Below are 17,256 nucleotides of genomic sequence, written 5' to 3' on the forward strand. Positions count from 1 at the left end.
TAAACATGAACAGTAATGATTCTGGAGGGGGGCGGAGGTTATTCACTTTAAGGAGAGTCAGCACCACAAAGGGCTTAAAGTCCGCATCAAGCATTGCACAGGGCCCTGAAATTGGCAGCACTCTTCATGCACTGCCTTACATTTAGAGACATTCTTCACACCTGGCACCACCGTTAGGAGCAAACAGCCTGCCAGTTAAGAGTACCCTTTTATCAGGTGAGTAGGTGCCTGCTGTTTTTTCACAGGATTAAGGAAATTCTTTCAGTTGCTACGAGTGAGTCACTCTGCTATTAAAGAGAAGTCTTGCATGAAAAAATGGTAACAAGAGCTTCCTAATGAAGAACTGCAGACAGGCCTGTGCAGATTGTTAAACTGAACATCAGACTTGTGCTTAACAATTCACAGCACAAGTAACTGTGCACAATAAAATTTGTTTTCTTTTCAGAAGCTGTGATCAGTTCAGTTTCTCACTGAACATATGATTCAAGACTGTTCGAAATGTATTAGAAATATCATCAATGATGTTATATTCCTTTTCACCTTACTCAGAGAGCCTTCTATTAGCTGGGCAGTTGTGGCTGGTAGTGTCACTTTTTTGGCTGGAGTGTCACATCTCATTGCAGTAAATGTCCCCAAAATGGCTGAGGAGGGAAGACGACCCAAAACTTTGGGTCTCCCGCAGAGTGAATTTGATATTTTAGAAGATGACATATATTTATTATGACACTTTTTCAAGAGTGACGCAGTGGGAATATTACTTTCAGTGGATAGTACTTTATCTATTCTTTCCTACACTACAACAGTGACTAACACTTCAAAAGCACTTATTGGCTGTAAAGCGCTTTGGGACATCCTGAGATCATGAAAGGTGCTGCAGAAATACAAGTCTTTCTCTCTTTACTCCTATTAATAGAGTCCTTTCCATTTCAGGACCTAAAATACATTGTAATCCAGCTACAAAATCTTGCACTCATGTAGGACAGAAGCAAAATATTAACCACAAGTAATGTATAGACAAGTGAAACGCCAAAAAAAAGTTAGCGAGGGGATTAAAGCAATTTTTTAAAAAAGATTTTTAATTTGGGGTGAAAAAATTAAAGCTAATTTTTGACAATATTTATCTTTGTCCATTAAAAGCAATCTTTATAAAATCTCCATGTGTGGTATTTGCATTACCCAGTCCCTAGGTCTGGCTTTTTGCATTTTCAGCTTTTTCAAAAAATGTTCTCATTAGAAAGTTTTCATTGCTGGACTTCGCTAAAATACATAACTTGAAATAACTGGTCTGTGACAAATGAACTTGCGAACTTCAAGACCCATTACAACTTTTAATTGTAACAAAATCATGTGAAAATAACTTAAAAAACAGCAATCATTGAGAAGCACAAAACGAATAAATCACAAGAATCACAAATTCCCCTTGGAAAAGGCAGTGACCTGCTTAAGTAAAATGCTGCTGATTACAATTACCACTTGCATAGGATTGAAGCGGGTGGGATTGCTAGGGTGGAGGAGGGGTAACCCACTGGGTTTGCTGGCCTAAGAATTCCCTGGGACCTCTACCTTCAAAGGAAACATGTGAAAGCAGTTGGTCTCTCTACAGAAAGCTAATCAGTTATAATACCTGCACCTCCCCCCTTCCACACTCCATCCAAATGACTCTTTCCTGACTGACTGAAAGCAGGCAGTTCTAAAGGGCACAACCACTGAAGACATCTCCAACCATTGCTTCCAGCTGTGCAGGTTATAAACAGTAGTAAACAAATATTTACTTAGTTACATATACAATGTTGAAGCCCCATGAGCCCCACTCTGGCAAGCACTACTGAGCTGAAGTGTTAACAGCCATCACAAAAGGCTGTCCTTTCACCCTATTTAAAATGGGTGATGGATGACAGTACAAGATATTTTCTTATATCTCACTGTCCAGATGAAGTTTTATGACAAGGTCCACAGTCTCTGTCTCCAAACCAGAGCAATAGTGTGCACTGATGATGCCAGCCACTAGGAGGGGTGGTGACAGAAAGCTACACACTTATGCATTGAGTAGAATGTCAAGTCAACCACCCTTACAGAATTCTCAGTATTAAATGAAAGACTTTGGCAGAGGCCAAGATGACTTGGAACCCTCATGCAGTCCACAGCATTTATGTTGCACACTGCAATCTTTTGAAGATTAATTCCATCTTCAAGGACACTGAATGCTAGTTGTGTTCCTTATTACAGCAATTGTACTGTGCCTTACTTGATTCATTGTTTTTAGAGGTGATAGTTCAGATAGAGACTAAACACATTCCCATGATGGGGGAATGAGTAGGCTTCCAAAGTTCAAGCTCCCTGGATGCGACTGAATAGCTCCTTTTGAGCTGCAGTGCTATTGTACGTATTTTAAATTGGCCATCAGTAGTCCTTACAGACCAGGAAGATCCTAGATATGACTTGTAGTCAGTGCTCAGTTAGCAGATCCCAGGTGGGATTACAGCAGAAATAATATTTAGTTCCCCTGGGTTAGGGAGAAGAAAAATCAACTTGGGTTCCCACTCTTGATCTCTGTCCAGTGATCCCTGCTCCCCCAATATGTTCACGTGAATGAACAACAAGTGAAAAAAGAAAGAACATGTATTTCTATAGTGCCTTTCACTACTTCAGGATGTCCCAAAGCGCTTTACGCCAATGAAGTACTTTTAAATGTAATCACCATGGTAATAGAGGAAACATTGCAGTCAATTTATGCACAGCAAGAACCAAATGACAATAATGTGAAAATTACCAGATAGTTTGTTTCAATGATGTTGGTTGAGGGATAAATATTGGATAAATACAGGGGAAAGGCTGTCTGTGATGTCCCCCTTCCCTGCCACCTCGCTGGATTCACACATGAAGAATGTCTGCTTGGGTGAGGTCCAGAGGGTGCCTGGTGCCTCAAGAAACTGTAACCCAGCAGGAGTCAACACCATTAGGACAGGAGACTGGGAGAAAAGATGGAAAAAGAAACTGAGAATAGCTGCTGGTAATTCATTTGCTGAGTTTTTTTTTGATCTGCATAGAGTTCATAGAGACTACCAAGCAAAACAAACCTCAACAGACACCAAGGGCCATTCCTAATGAGTTCTGCTTCTCAGCAAAGCTTATCAAAGGAAAGACGTAGATAGTGGCAGTTCAAGCTGACCTTGTCTTCCATTGTCTTGCCATTAATACGCATGACATCCCAGGTGATTGTTGTTCAGTAATTGCAAAGCTGGGATATAATGATCACAAGCATTGAATGAATTTAATGACTGTCAATGAGATTCAAAGGGTTCAGCTCATAAAAACATTCTTTCAAATTTTCATTAACAGAAACTGGAAGCTTTGTTGCGTCAGTTTCATTGATTTAGCATGGCTCTGATACTCAAAATACTGGGTTAAAAGCTTCTTTACTGATCGCAGTTCCTGTTACCTATAACTATTGTTGTACTTAACCAACCCTTTGGTTCTAAGGCACTTGAAGCTTTATTGTCATATATATCCAAAGCTTCTATCCTCAGCTTCCTGCCCAATATGGAGATTGGGCACATCTACAGTCCACAATGAAGCATTACAATTAAGTGGACTGGATTAGAACTTAATAAAAGTATCCTGCTACCTCTGTGGGTAAAATTAACAACGGTGGTGGTACTGAGCTATATAGTCCTAGGTTCAATTCCTAGTCTTTGCTGAGTTATGTCGCAAAGTAGTTACAGATGAGGAAGGCGGTTTGTCCCAGCTTAGTTCATAGAAACAGCAAAACCCTACACTCTCCCCATTTGAACATCTAATTTTTTTCAATGATTCTAGGGGTTTTCAGCTCCACCAATTCACCCCGCAGTCCATTGCTTAAGCTCTGTGTGAAGATTAACTTCCTGACATTAGTCCTAATCAGTCTGTTAAAATAAAAACAGTAATTGCTGGAAATACTCAACAGGTCGGGCAGAAGAAGTCATATCCAACTTGAAACATCAACTCTGCTGCCCGACCTGCTGAGTATTTCCAGCAATTTCTGCTTTTATTTCAGATTTCCAGCATCTGCAGTATTTTGCTTCTAATCAGCCTTTTACACACAAGTCATCTTTTGCTATATTTGCAATTTATTCCCTTAGGTCCTGCTCCTGAGGTCCCATTGCCTCTCACTGGCCAGGTAATGCTTCCAAGAATGGGTGGAAGGCTGATGGGGCATATACAGGTGAGGCCCGTGAGTTCATCTTGCAGTTGAAGGGTCAGCCATGGCCCCTGTCCACACAATCCCCGGCGACAGCTACATAGAATGTACAGCACAGAAACAAGCCATTCGGCCCAACTGGTCCATGCCGGTGTATATGCTCCACACAAGTGTCCTCCCACCTTACTTCATCTAGCCATATCAGTATATCATTCTATTTCTTTCTCCTTTAATTACTTAAATTTATCTAAGTTATTCACCTTAACCACTCTTTGTGGTATAAAGTTCCACATTCTAACCACTCTCTGGGAAAATAAATTTCTCCTCAATTCCTTACTAGATTTTTCTCCTGAATTCCTTATTAGATTTATTAGTGACTATCTTATATTTATGTCCCCTAATTTTGAGTTCCCACAAAAGTGAAAACACCGTCTCACCATCTACCCTATCGGGTCCCTTCTTAATTTTAAAGACCCCTATCAGGTCATGGCTCAGCCTTCTCCTTTCTGGGGAAAGTGCCAGCCTGTTCAGTCTTTCCTGATAGTTCTAACCTCTCAGTTCTGGTATCATCCTTACAAATACGTTTTGCAACTTCTCTAGTGCTTCTCTATCAGTTTTATAATAGGGTCACCAGAATGGAGCAGAATACTCTAAGCATGGTCTAATAAATATTCAATAGGCTGAATTTTCATTTTGGGGTCGGGGACCCCAAGATTGGGAGCATTTCCAGGTCTCGAGCCCACACCATATCGGGGTGTGACGTGCGCAATTTTGAAAAAGATGGCCAATGAGCAGCCAGAGGGCACGCTTACCGTCCAATTAAGGATGGTGGGTGGGCTCCTGACACTGGCAAGCCAACAGCAGGTCTTCCAGCACTGAGACAGTGGCATCAGAAGTGGATACTGTCGATGTAGGTAGGAGGGAGGAGACGCAAGATGGAGCTCTCTCTGAGCACACTTCATCATTTTTCAGAACAAAATGTGGCCACAGCTGCATGATGCTATCGTGGAGCGGGAACCCCTCCACAGGGCAGCCTGTGGTTGCAACTGTGTCCATCTTGGTATGTCGACTGCTGGCCACCCCCCACCCCTCCCTCCCTGCAGTCGGCCTCAGAACATTGGCCTTAATAGGTCCTTTAGTTGCCTTAATAGGCTGCCTGCTGGTTGCGGGTGGGTAGCCTTCACCTAACCCAGCCACTGAACCTGCCTGTACCAAAATGGGCCGGAGGTAGGAATGTGCCAGCAAACTGGCACACTACTCTCTAATGCCAATTTTCCAGCCCTCCGCTTCTGGTCCCATCTCCAACAGAAAATTCTGCCCTATATGTTTAACAGAACTTCTCTGCTTTTGAATTCTATTCCTCTAGAAATGAACCCCATTACATTGTTTGCAATTTTTATGGCCTTGTTAATCTGTGTTGCTACTTTTAATGATTTGTGAATCTGCACCCCTAGATCCTTTTGCCCCTCTACCCTATTTAGACTCGTATTTCCCTTATTCATCCTGCAAAAATGCACCACCTCAAAATTACCTATAATGAAGTTCATCTGCCATTTACACACCCATTCTCCAAGCTTGTTAACATCTTCTTGTATTTTGTCCCAGTCTTCTTCAGTATTTGGTGTCAATTTGATATTGTCTGCAAACTTTGATATTGTATTTCAGATTCCGCAGACCAGATTGTTAGTGTAAATAGTGAACCATGGCGGTCCCAACACCAGTCGCTGCCAAACAACACTTCCCGGCAGAGACATTTTCAGGGAGTGTGAGTGAACATCTTACCTGGCCAGAGACCAACTGGCTCGAGGAGATGTCAACAGCTCCAGCTGAGTATCATCGTTGATCTTCTGCATGGTGTTGATGGGCCGTGGCTCAATCGTGTGCTCGACCAGGTTACCATAGCAACTAATAATGAACAAGGAATCCACTACTGACTGTTTTGATTGATCTAAGGACAGAATAGACGAACAAGGCTTGGGATATTGAAAGCAGTGGTAAAATAATTTCAACAATATACAGTGTGAATGCACAGAATGTTTGGCTAAATTTGAGCCCCAACAGATACCTGAATTTAGCTGCCCTACAAGATATCTAAGACCCAAAGGGTGACTGGCATACAACACAACTTCTTTGGGCTGAAAGCCCTGTACCAAAAGGTTGTCTTGGCACTTCCACTAATTTTAGATTTCACATATTGTAAGGTGCTTTAACTTCTCACTCCGAGTAATCTTTTATATGGGAAGAGGTACCTTTCCGTTCCGGTCTCATATCACCTAATGACTACTTCTTGATTTACCTTACCTTCCATTCTATTCCTTTATCTCCCTTGTCGGTATCCTGTACTATGGACCTTCATGCATAACCAAGTTTTCACAGAATCATAGGAGTTACAGCTCAGGAGGCGGCCATTGCTTCTGTTCAGGATACGGGAGCATGGTGGTTGTGTTACTGGCCTAATATCCAGAGGCCTGCACTAATGATTCAGAGATGTGTGTTCAAATCCCACTACGGCAGCTGGGGAATTTAAATTCAGTAATTTGGAATAAAAAAAGCTACATCAGTAATGGTGACCGGGTCAGAAGTGGAGATGTTTGATGATGATGTTCAGTACCATTTGCAACTCCTCAGACACTGAAGCAGTCCATGTCCATCTGCAGCAAGACCTGGACAACATCCAGGCTTGGGCTGATAAGTGGCAAGTAACATTCGTACCACACAAGTGTCAGGCAATTATCATATTCAACAAGACAGAATCTAACCATTTTCCCCTGACATTCAATGGCATTACCATCACTGAATCTCCCACTATCAACATCCTGGGGGCTTACCATTGACCAGAAATTGAACTGGAGCAGCTACAAGAGCAGGTCAGAGACTCGGAATACTGAGGCGAGTAACTCACCTCCTGACTCCCCAAAGCCAGTCCACCATCTACAAGGCACAAGTGATGGAATTCTCTCCACTTGCCTGGATAAGTGCAACTCCAACAACACTCAAGTAGCTCGACACCATCCAGGGCAAAGTAGTCCGCTTCATCGGCACCCCATCCACCAACTTAAACATTCACTCCCTCCACCACCGACGCACAGTAGCAGCAGTGTGTACCATATACAAGATGCACTGCAGAACTCGCCAAGGCTCCTTCAACAGCACCTTCCAAAAGCTGTGACTTCTACCACCTAGAAGGACAAGGGCAGCAGATGCATAGAACCACCTACAAGTTCCCCTCCAAACCACACACCATCCTGACTTGGAACTATATCGCCGTTCTTTCACTGTCGCTGAATCAAAATCCTGGAACTCCCTTCCTAACAGCACTGTGGGAGTACCCAGAACAGATGGACTGCAGTGGTTCAAGAAGGTAGCTCACCACAATCAGTTCAAGGGCAATTGGGGATGGGAAACAAATGCTGGCCTTGCTAGAGATGCCCACATCCCATGAAAGAACACACACACCTGTGAATGAATATTAAAAAAATCTACTCTAATCTTGTTTTGCTGACCTGTCTCAACATAAGAAAGGCAGTTCTACTGAACATCTTCCAGCTCCAGCTTTGTAGTAGTGGGTGGAAGCGGAAGAAAATCCCTGAGTGCGTTCTGCTTCCCAGAACGTGCCTCTGGTCAGCTGACATGAGAAGGCATGGATGGTGGTGGTTACAAGCAAAAAAGGCCTTGGCCCAGATGTTTCTTCTAGCTGGTTACAGGGAGCATAGTGCCAAAGCAAAAGTCTGGATATAAGTTGGGAAAACAAAAATGTACACTTGCTTTTAATGGTACATTTCATAACCTTAGGACATCCCAAAGCACTTTTCAGCCAACAAATTACTTTTGAAATCATAGAATGATTACAGCACAGAAGGAGGCCCGTCATGCCCATGCCGGCTCTCTGCAAAAGCAACTCACCCAGTTCTAGTCCCACACTTCCCCCCACCCCACCACTTTCCTTGTAGTCCTGCAAATTTTTTCTCTTCAGATAGTCATACAGGTCTCCTTTGAAGGCCTTGATTGAATCTGCCTCCACCACACTCTAAGGCAGTGCATTCCAGATCCTAAACACTCACTGCCTAAAAAGGCTTTTCCTTTTGTCCTGGTACAAAAGGTGAAGTCACACGGGATCAGAGGTGAGCTGGCAAGATGGATACAAAACTGGCTCGGTCATAGAAGACAGAGGGTATCAGTGGATGGGTGTTTTTCTGAATGGAGCGATGTGACTAGTGGTGTTCCACAGGGATCAGTGCTGGGACCTTTGCTCTTTGTAGTATATATAAATGATTTGGAGGAAAATGTATTTGGTCTGATTAGTAAGTTTGCGGCCGACACAAAGGTTGGTGGAGTTGTGGATAGTGATGAGGATTGTCAGAGGATACAGCAGGATATAGATCGGTTCGAGACTTGGGGGGAGAAATGGCAGATGGAGTTTAATCCGGACAAATGTGAGGTAATGCATTTTGGAAGGTCTAATACAGGTGGGAGGTATACAGTAAATGGCAGAATCCTTAGGAGTATTGACAGGCAGAGAGATCTGGGCGTACAGGTCCACAGGTCACTGAAAGTGGCAACGCAGGTGGATAAGGTAGTCAAGATGGCATACGGCATGCTTGCCTTCATCGGTCAGGGCATAGAGTATAAAAATTGGCAAGTCAGGTTGCAGCTGTACAGAACTTTAGATAGGCCACACTTAGAATATTGCGTGCAATTCTGGTCGCCACACTACCAGAAGGACGTGGAGGCTTTGGAGAGGGTACAGAGGAGGTTTACCAGGATGTTGCCTGGTCTGGAGGGCATTAGCTATGAGGAGAGGTTGGAAAAACTCGGATTGTTTTCACTGGAACGACGGAGGTGCAGGGGCGACACAATAGAGGTTTACAAAGTTATGAGCGGCATGGACAGAGTGGATAGTCAGAAGCTTTTTCCCAGGGTGGAAGAGTCAGTTACTAGGGGACATAGGTTTAAGGTGCGAGGGGCAAAGTTTAGAGGGGATGTGCGAGGCATGTTTTTTACACAGAGGGTGGTGAGTGCCTGGAACTTGCTGCCAGGGGAGGTGGTGGAAGCAGATACGATAGTGACGTTTAAGAGACATCTTGACAAATATATGAATAGGAAGGGAATAGAGGGATATGGGCCCCGGAAGTGCAGAAGGTGTTAGTTTAGGCAGGCATCAGGATTGGCGCAGGCTTGGAGGGCTGAATGGCCTGTTCCTGTGCTGTACTGTTCTTTGTTCATTTCAGTTTTGCTCCTTTTGCCAATCATCTTAAATCGGTAAATGCAATCACTGTTTTTTTGGAGGGAAACATGGCAGCTATTTTGCACACAGCAAGGTCCCAGCAGTGAGATGAATGACCAGTTCATCTGTTTTGCTGGTGTCTGTTGAGGATAGAGTACTGGGTAGACTCCCTGATCTTTGAAAAAGTGTGATGGGATCTTTTATGCTCACTTCAAAAGCCTTGGTTTAACATCTCAGCACTTCTAACAATACAGCAGTCCCTCAGAACTGCACTGAAGTGTCAGCCGAGAGGATACAATTTATTCCTGTAATGGGGCTTGAAGCAAACTGCAGCGAGCCAGAATTCATTTTCCACCTCGTTTGCCCAGGGGCACTAAGGTCAAATGTAGCACTGACTCATGCTCACTGGAAGGCCTGAGGTTCAATTCCCAGTCTGTGCTACGATTGGTCTTAGTAATGCTGAGTCGTTTGCTGAGGGTGAGAAGGGTCGGCGGTGTGTGTTGGGGGTGGGGGGGGGGGTTGTGGAGGGTGTGGTGGAGTTTGGAAATCAGCATGGGCACCCACTCCTGGTTGATAACCAGTCAGCGCCTTCACAACAGAAGAGAAAAAAATTGGGGGAAAATGATTTTTAAGTTGCATTTCTTTGTAAAACCATAGGTTGTTTCCTTAATCTAATTCTAAGTCAGATTTACCCAATGAGACACTAGAGGAGTTGCTTAAAAGTTATACAGTGTACTCACCTTTCTCCCGCTTTAGACCAGGATTGGCTGTTAACCAGGATCGCGATGAAGAAAAAGTGGCAGCAACACAAAACTCTCCACCAGCAGCCTTGCTTGGGGAAATCTGCGGGGCTGACCTGGACTTGCTTTTACTGAAAAATAACAGAGGAGACTTCATAAAACTGCTGGCAGTCAGCACCCATTTTTCCCACCTGCCTGCTCCTGAACAATCCTCCAGTCACATGCCCTGCTGCACAGCCACATTTCAATTAGATGAACAACTAAAAGTTCTAATGCTAAACTGTTGCTGCTGAGCACGAGAAACAATTTGAGATGGTCATCTCATCAATGGTGGCAACAATTTGAGGACAAATAATATAGTTTCTGATGAACATTTAACAAGGCATCACTGCTACACAAATGAATAACTGGACAGTGATTCATTCATTAACTGGCAACTCACAGTCAAACCTCACTGCAATATAATTGGAAGTATTCCTACCGGTGGATTATGTAATCAAGATTAGAACTGCTTGAAAGGACTTCTCACCAAGATCATGAAAAATTTGCTATGATGAAGGTTCCACTGTATTTTAGAACCAATACATGAATATTCCTAGAGAAACACCTTTTAAATCCATGATAGTTAATTCCGTAACATCCATGTTAGTATTCCAACTGGTACATGTATGTACAAGTCTGCTAATGTAAGTAAATAAAAACTTAAAACTGAACTCAAGTCTGTTATACTTCTGGAAGAAACACATAGATCTTAATGGGAGACAACAGTATTAAAGGTGAATTACAAGTAAGGTTGTCACAGATTGCCAGATCAAAATCCAGACAGGAAGGGTGGGGGAAGCTCAGGAAAGGTGTGGGACATAGAATGATACAGCATAGAAGGGAGCCATTCGGCCCATTGTAATGCGCTGGTTCTTTGAAAGAGCCCTTGAGAAGGTGATGGTGAGCTGCCTTCTTGAACCACTGCAGACCTTGGGGGTGTAGGTACACCCACAGTTCTGTTAGGAAGGGAACTCCAGAAATTTGACCCAGCCACAATGAAGGAACGGCGATATAGTTCCAAGTCAGGATGGTGTGTGGCTTGGAGAGGAACCTGCAGGTGGTGATGTTACCATGCATCTGCTGCCCTTGTCCTTCTAAGTGGTAGAGGTTGTGAGTTTGGAAGGTGCTGTCAAAGGAGCCTTGGTGAGTTGCTGCAGTGCATCTTGTAGATGGTACATACTGCTGCCACTGTGCATTGGTGGTGGAGGGAGTGAATGTTGAAGGTGGTGTATGGGGTGCCAATCAAGCGGGCTGCTTTGTCCTGGATGGTGTCCAGCTTCCTGAGTGTTGTTGGAGCTGCCCCATCCAGGCAAGTGGAGAGTATTACATCACACTCCTGACTTGTGCCTTGCAGATGGTGGGCAGGCATTGGGGAGACAGGAGGTGAGTTAGTCGCCGCAGAATTCCCAGCCTCTGATCTGCTCTTGTAGCCACAGTATTTATGTGGCTGGTCCAGTTCAGTTTATGGTCAATGGTAACCCCCCAGGATGTTGATAGTGGGGGATTCAGTGATGGTAATGCCATTGAACATCAATTGGAGATGGTTAGATTCTCTCTTGTTTGTGATGTTCATTGCCTGGCACTTGTGTGGCGCGAATGTTTCTTGCCAATTATCAACCCAAGCCTGGATGTTGTCCAGGTCTTGTTGCAGGGCTGCTTTAGTATCTGAGCAGTTCGGAATGGTGCTGAACTTTGTGCAATCATCAGCGAACATCCCCACTTCCGACCTTATGATGGAGGGAAGGTCATTGATGAAGCAGTTGAAGATGGTTGGGCCTAGGACACTTCCTGAGGAACTCCTGCAGTGATGTCCTGGGACTGAGATGCAACAACTACAACCATCTTCCATTGTGCTACATATGACTCCAAACAGCGGAGAGTTTTCCTCCTGATTCCCATTGACTCTAGTTTTGCTAGGGCTCGATGCCATACTCGGTCAACTTCTGCCTTGATGTCAAGGGCAGTCACTCTCACCTCACCTCTGGCATTCAGCTCTTCTGTCCATGTTTGGACAAAGGCTGTAATGAGGTCAGGAGCTGAGTGGCCCTGGCGGAACCCAAACTGAGCGATAGTGAGCAGATTATTGCTGAGCCAGTGCCGCTTCATAGCACTGTCGACGACCCCTTCCTTCAATTTAAAGACATTTTCTGCTTACTTAAAAAGTGAGCTATCTAGCTGGTCTTGGACCAGTGACAGATCTAAGCTTCTGGTACTGCACTATGATCAGATTGACAAGCTCTGTCTCCATGGGACCTACACTCACATCAACAATAGATAGCAAAGCAATTTTCTCCAGGCCTGTGTGCTTTCCTCCATTCCTTCAACTCTGGTGCACGTCAGTTCCCCCTCTCCAATACTGATATTAGAGCCTTCAGTCATTACACAATGGAATTCTCTTCCTAATCCTGTCTGTCTTGCTACTTCCCTCCCCACCTTCAACAGCCTCTTCAAAGTCTACACTTATAGCCAAATTTAACTAATATTTAGATCACAGAAACAGGTCATTCGGCCTAAGGGGTCCATGTCGATCTTTATACTCCACACCAGCTTCCTCCCATCTTGCTTCATGAAACCCTATCAGTATATTGTTCTATTTCTTTCTCCTTCACTTGTTTATCTAGCTTTCCTTTAAATGCATCAATTCTATTCACATCAACCAGGTCCAGTACGGCCCCATCCCTAGTTGGACTATCCACATATTGTTTCAAGAAGCCCTCCAGGATGCTCCTTACAAATTCTGCCCCATCCAAGCCCCTAGCACTAAGTGCTCCCAGCCAATATAGGGGAAGTTAAAATCACCCACCACTACAACCCTGTTACCTTTACATCTTTCCAAAATCTGTCTATATATCTGCTCCTCTACCTCCCGCTGGCTGTTGGGAGGCCTGTAGTAAAGCCCCAACATCGTGACTGCACCCTTCCTATTCCTGAGCTTCACCCATATTGCCTCGCTGCATGACCCCTTCGAGGTGTCCTCCCGCGGTACAGCTGTGATATTCTCCTTAACCAGTAATGCAACTCCCCCACCCCTTTTACATCCCCCTCTATCCTGCCTGAAGCTTCTAAATCCTGGAACATTTAGCCGCCAATCTTGTCCTTCCCTCAACCAAGTCTCTGTAATAGCAACAACATCATAGTTCCAAGTACTAATCCAAGCTCTAAGTTCATCTGCCTTACCTGTTATACTTCTCGCATTGAAACAAATGCACTTCAGACCACCAGTCCCGCTGTGCTCCGCAACATCTCCCTGCCTGCTCTTCCTCTTAGTCTTACTGGCCTTATTTACTAGTTCCCCCATATTTATTTCACCTGCTGTCCTACTGCTCTGGTTCCCACCCCCCCTGCCACACTAGTTTAAACCCTCCCGAGTGACGCTAGCAAACCTCGCAGCCAGGATATTTGTGCCCCTCCAGTTTAGATGCAACCCGTCCTTCTTGTACAGGTCCCATCTGTCCCTGAAGAGATCCCAAAGGTCCAGATATCTGAAACCCTCCCTTCTGCACCAGCTATTCAGCCACGTGTTTAGCTGCACTATCTTCCTATTTCTAGCCTCACTGGCACGTGGCACAGGGTGTAATCCTGAGATTACAACCCTAGCTTAAATCAGAACTATATTCAGCTCTGAAAAGTGCAAGCCTTGCTTTTGCTTGTGTTCATTGTATTAAACAACCTGGAATGAAGATCAGGGATAGTACTTTCCTTAACAGAAATGTTATTAGCCTTATACCAGATGACCCAGCAATAAACCCACAACTTTGTTCACATTTCATTCAAGAGTTTTGCTTGTTTTTGTTGGTACAGTCAGTCTTATTTATTACTGCAGTTTAAAATGAACACTCTACAATCTACTTTGGAGTTGGAATCAGTCCACTGAAAGCCCTTTTCGCTCAAAATGAGTGTTTTTATTGTCACTGGTTAAACCTGCCATGTGCAGGTCATTGTGAATATGCTGTGATTTATGAGGTGTGGAGATCTGTTAGTGGATGCAAGTGTGCAAGTTTAACACAGAAACTACTGACAGACGCTTGGGTTCCTTTAAAAAAAACAAATAATAGTTTATGTATTGAGGGGGGGAAATTGACAATGATTACATTTCAACTACACGGGACCATCGATCTTTGTGATGAAAGGTAGATAAGTCTACAAACAGAACACATGCTTTGGAAGGTTGTTCACTGACTTTGGTATAAATGCACAGTTCTGGTCTCCATATTACAAAAGGAATGTAGAGGCACTGTATGTAGAAGATGCAAAAAAGATTTACAAGAATGATACCAGAAGAAAGAGGTTATCAGTATCAGGAAAGACTGATAGGCTGAGACTATTTCCTATAGAAAAGAGATGACTGAGAGGTGATCTGATGGAGATCAGAAAAAGGAGGAGGTGTTGGGCAAAGCATTAAGGGAGATAAGTCCCCAGGGCCTGATGGGATCTACCCCAGAATACTGAGGGAGGCAAGGGAAGAAATTGCTGGGGCCTTGTCAGAAATCTTTGCATCCTCATTGGCTGCAGGTGAGGTCCCAGAGGACTGGAAAATAGCCAATGTTGTTCCTTTGTTTAAGAAGGATAGCAAGGATAATCCAGGAAATTATAGGCCGGTGAACCTTATGTCAGTGGTAGGGAAATTATTGCAGAGGATTCTTCGGGACAGGATTTACTCCCATTTGGAAACAAACAAACTTATTAGCGAGAGGCAGCATGGTTTTGTGAAGGGGAGGTCATGTCTCACTGACTTGATTGAGTTTTTTGAGGAAGTGACAAAGATGATTGATGAAGGAAGGGCAGTGGATGTTATCTATATGGACTTCAGTAAAGCCTTTGACAAGGTCCCTCATGGCAGACTGGTACAAAAGGTGAAGTCACACTGGATCAGAGGTGAGCTGGCAAGATGGATACAGAACTGGCTCAGTCATAGAAGACAGACGGTATCAGTGGAAGGGTGCTTTTCTGAATGGAGGAATGTGACTAGTGGTGTTCCGCAGGGATCAGTGCTGGGACCTTTGCTCTAAGTAGTATATATAAACGATTTGGAGGAAAATGTAGCTGGTCTGATTAGTAAGTTTGCGGACGACACAAAGGTCGGTGGAGTTGCGGATAGTGATGAGGATTGTCAGAGGATACAGCAGGATATAGATCGGTTGGAGACTTGGGCGGAGAAATGGCAGATGGAGTTTAATCCGGACAAATGTGAGGTAATGCATTTTGGAAGATCTATTACAGGTGGGAAGTATACAGTAAATGGCAGAACCCTTAGGAGTATTGACAGGCAGAGAGATCTGGGCGTACAGGTCCACAGGTCACTGAAAGTGGCAATGCAGGTGGATAAGGTAGTCAAGAAGGCAGACGGCATGCTTGCCTTCATCGGTCGGGGCATAGAGTATAAAAATTGGCAAGTCATGCTGCAGCTGTACAGAACTTTAGTTAGGCCACACTTAGAATATTGCATACAATTCTGGTCACCACACTACCAGAAGGACGTGGAGGCTTTGGAGAGGGTACAGAGAGGTTTACCAGGATGTTGCCTGGTCTGGAGGGCATTAGCTATGAGGAGAGGTTGGATAAACTCGGATTGCTTTCACTGGAACAACGGAGGTGGAGGGGCGACATGATAGGGGTTTACAAAGTTATGAGCGGCATGGACAGAGTGGATAGTCAGAAGCTTTTTCCCAGGGTGGAAGTGTCAGTTACTAAGGGACATAGGTTTAAGGTGCGAGGGGCAAAGTTTAGAGGGGATGTGCGAGGCAAGTTTTTTACACAGAGGGTGGTGAGTGCCTGGAACTTGCTGCCAGGGGAGGTGGTGGAAGCAGATACGATAGTGACGTTTAAGAGGCATCTTGACAAATACATGAATAGGATGTGAATAGAGGGATACGGTCCCCGGAAGTGCAGAAAGTTTTAGTTTAGGCAGGCATCAAGATCGGCGCAGGCTTGGAGGGCCGAATGGCCTGTTCCTGTGCTGTACTGTTCTTTGTACAGATGTCCAATTTCTAACCAAGTTGGTTCTGTACTTAAAATTTGTTCTGCTCGAAGAGTTCAAGTAATTAAACACACAAGTCACAACCACATTTTATGAGCTCAAGTCCCAGGTTTGCCTGTTGTTCAGACCCACTCAGTTAGTACTTCAGCCACCTCTCAGTTAGGTCATTAGGTAGAAAGGTAGAAAGGGAGAAAGGGATAATTAATAATCTTTTTGTAAAAGAACCTTTAGGGATGAGTGACCATAATATGATAGAATTTTACATGATGTTTGAAAGTGAGGTTGTTCAATCTGAAGCCAGGGTGTTAAATTTGAACAAAGGAAACTATGAAGGTATGAGGGGCAAATTGGCTGAGGTGGATTGGGAAAATACATTAAAAGGTATGACTGCACATAGGCAATGGATAGTCTTTAAAGAATTATTATATAGTTTACAGCAACTATACATTCCTTCAAGGCACAAAAACCCAAAAAGAAAAGTCAGTCAACCATGGCTAACAAAGGAAGTTAACGATTGTATAAGATTAAAAGGCCTATAAAGTTTCCAGAAATAGTAGTAAACCTGAGGACTGGGAGGATTTTAGAATACAGCAAAGGAGGTCCAAGAAACTGATAAAGGGAGAACAGGATATGAATGTAAACTAGCAAAAAACATAACAACGGACTGTAAAAGCTTCTATAGGTACGTAAAAAGGAAATGTTTGGCTAAGACAAATGTGGGCCCAATACAGGCAGAGTCAGGGGAAGTTATAATGGGAAATAGAGAAATGGCAGAGAAGCTAAATGATTACTTTGTGTCTGTCTTCACTGAGGAAGATACAAGAAATCTCCCAGAATTAGAGATCCAAGGGATGAGGGAGAATGAGGAATTGAAGTAAAGTAGTATTAGTAAGAAGGTTGTATTGGAGAAATTAATGGGGCTGAAGGTTGATAAGTCCCTGGGACCTGATATTCTACAACCCTGAATGTTGGAAGAGGTAGCTATGGAGATAGTGGATGTGTTGATGATCATCTTCCAAAATTCTATAGTTTTTGTAACGGTTCCTGCAGATTGGAAGTTTGCAAATATCACCCCACTATTTAAGAAGGGAGGGAG

The 17,256-nt window shown here is 43.9% G+C and overlaps 1 protein-coding gene and 1 long non-coding RNA gene across 12 annotated transcripts in view; one reads left to right on the top strand and one right to left on the bottom strand.

The window, feature by feature from the left end:
- Positions 1-17,256, bottom strand: part of bcas3 (BCAS3 microtubule associated cell migration factor) — a 999,028-nt gene that overhangs the window by 444,791 nt on the left and 536,981 nt on the right. For all 10 annotated transcript variants that reach the window (XR_010968797.1, XM_068010741.1, XM_068010743.1 and 7 more), the window contains 2 exons: positions 10,142-10,272; positions 5,960-6,125 (listed from right to left, as the gene is read on the bottom strand). Coding sequence is in view for 9 of the 10 variants with exons in the window: in XM_068010741.1 (XP_067866842.1) it covers positions 5,960-6,125; positions 10,142-10,272 (297 nt within the window). In the remaining variant the exon portion in view is untranslated. The remainder of the gene's footprint in view (positions 1-5,959; positions 6,126-10,141; positions 10,273-17,256) is intronic.
- LOC137346834 (uncharacterized) lies at positions 112-10,937 on the top strand. 2 transcript variants are annotated; one of them, XR_010968799.1, is made up of 3 exons: positions 112-216; positions 4,119-4,201; positions 10,158-10,937. It is a non-coding gene; the product is annotated as an uncharacterized lncRNA (long non-coding RNA). The 2 variants fall into 2 exon arrangements; XR_010968800.1 differs by lacking the exon at positions 10,158-10,937 and adding an exon at positions 5,843-6,167.

This window comes from Heterodontus francisci, chromosome 30 (assembly GCF_036365525.1).
Source record: "Heterodontus francisci isolate sHetFra1 chromosome 30, sHetFra1.hap1, whole genome shotgun sequence".
In the NCBI taxonomy this organism is placed as follows: Eukaryota; Metazoa; Chordata; class Chondrichthyes; order Heterodontiformes; family Heterodontidae; genus Heterodontus; species Heterodontus francisci.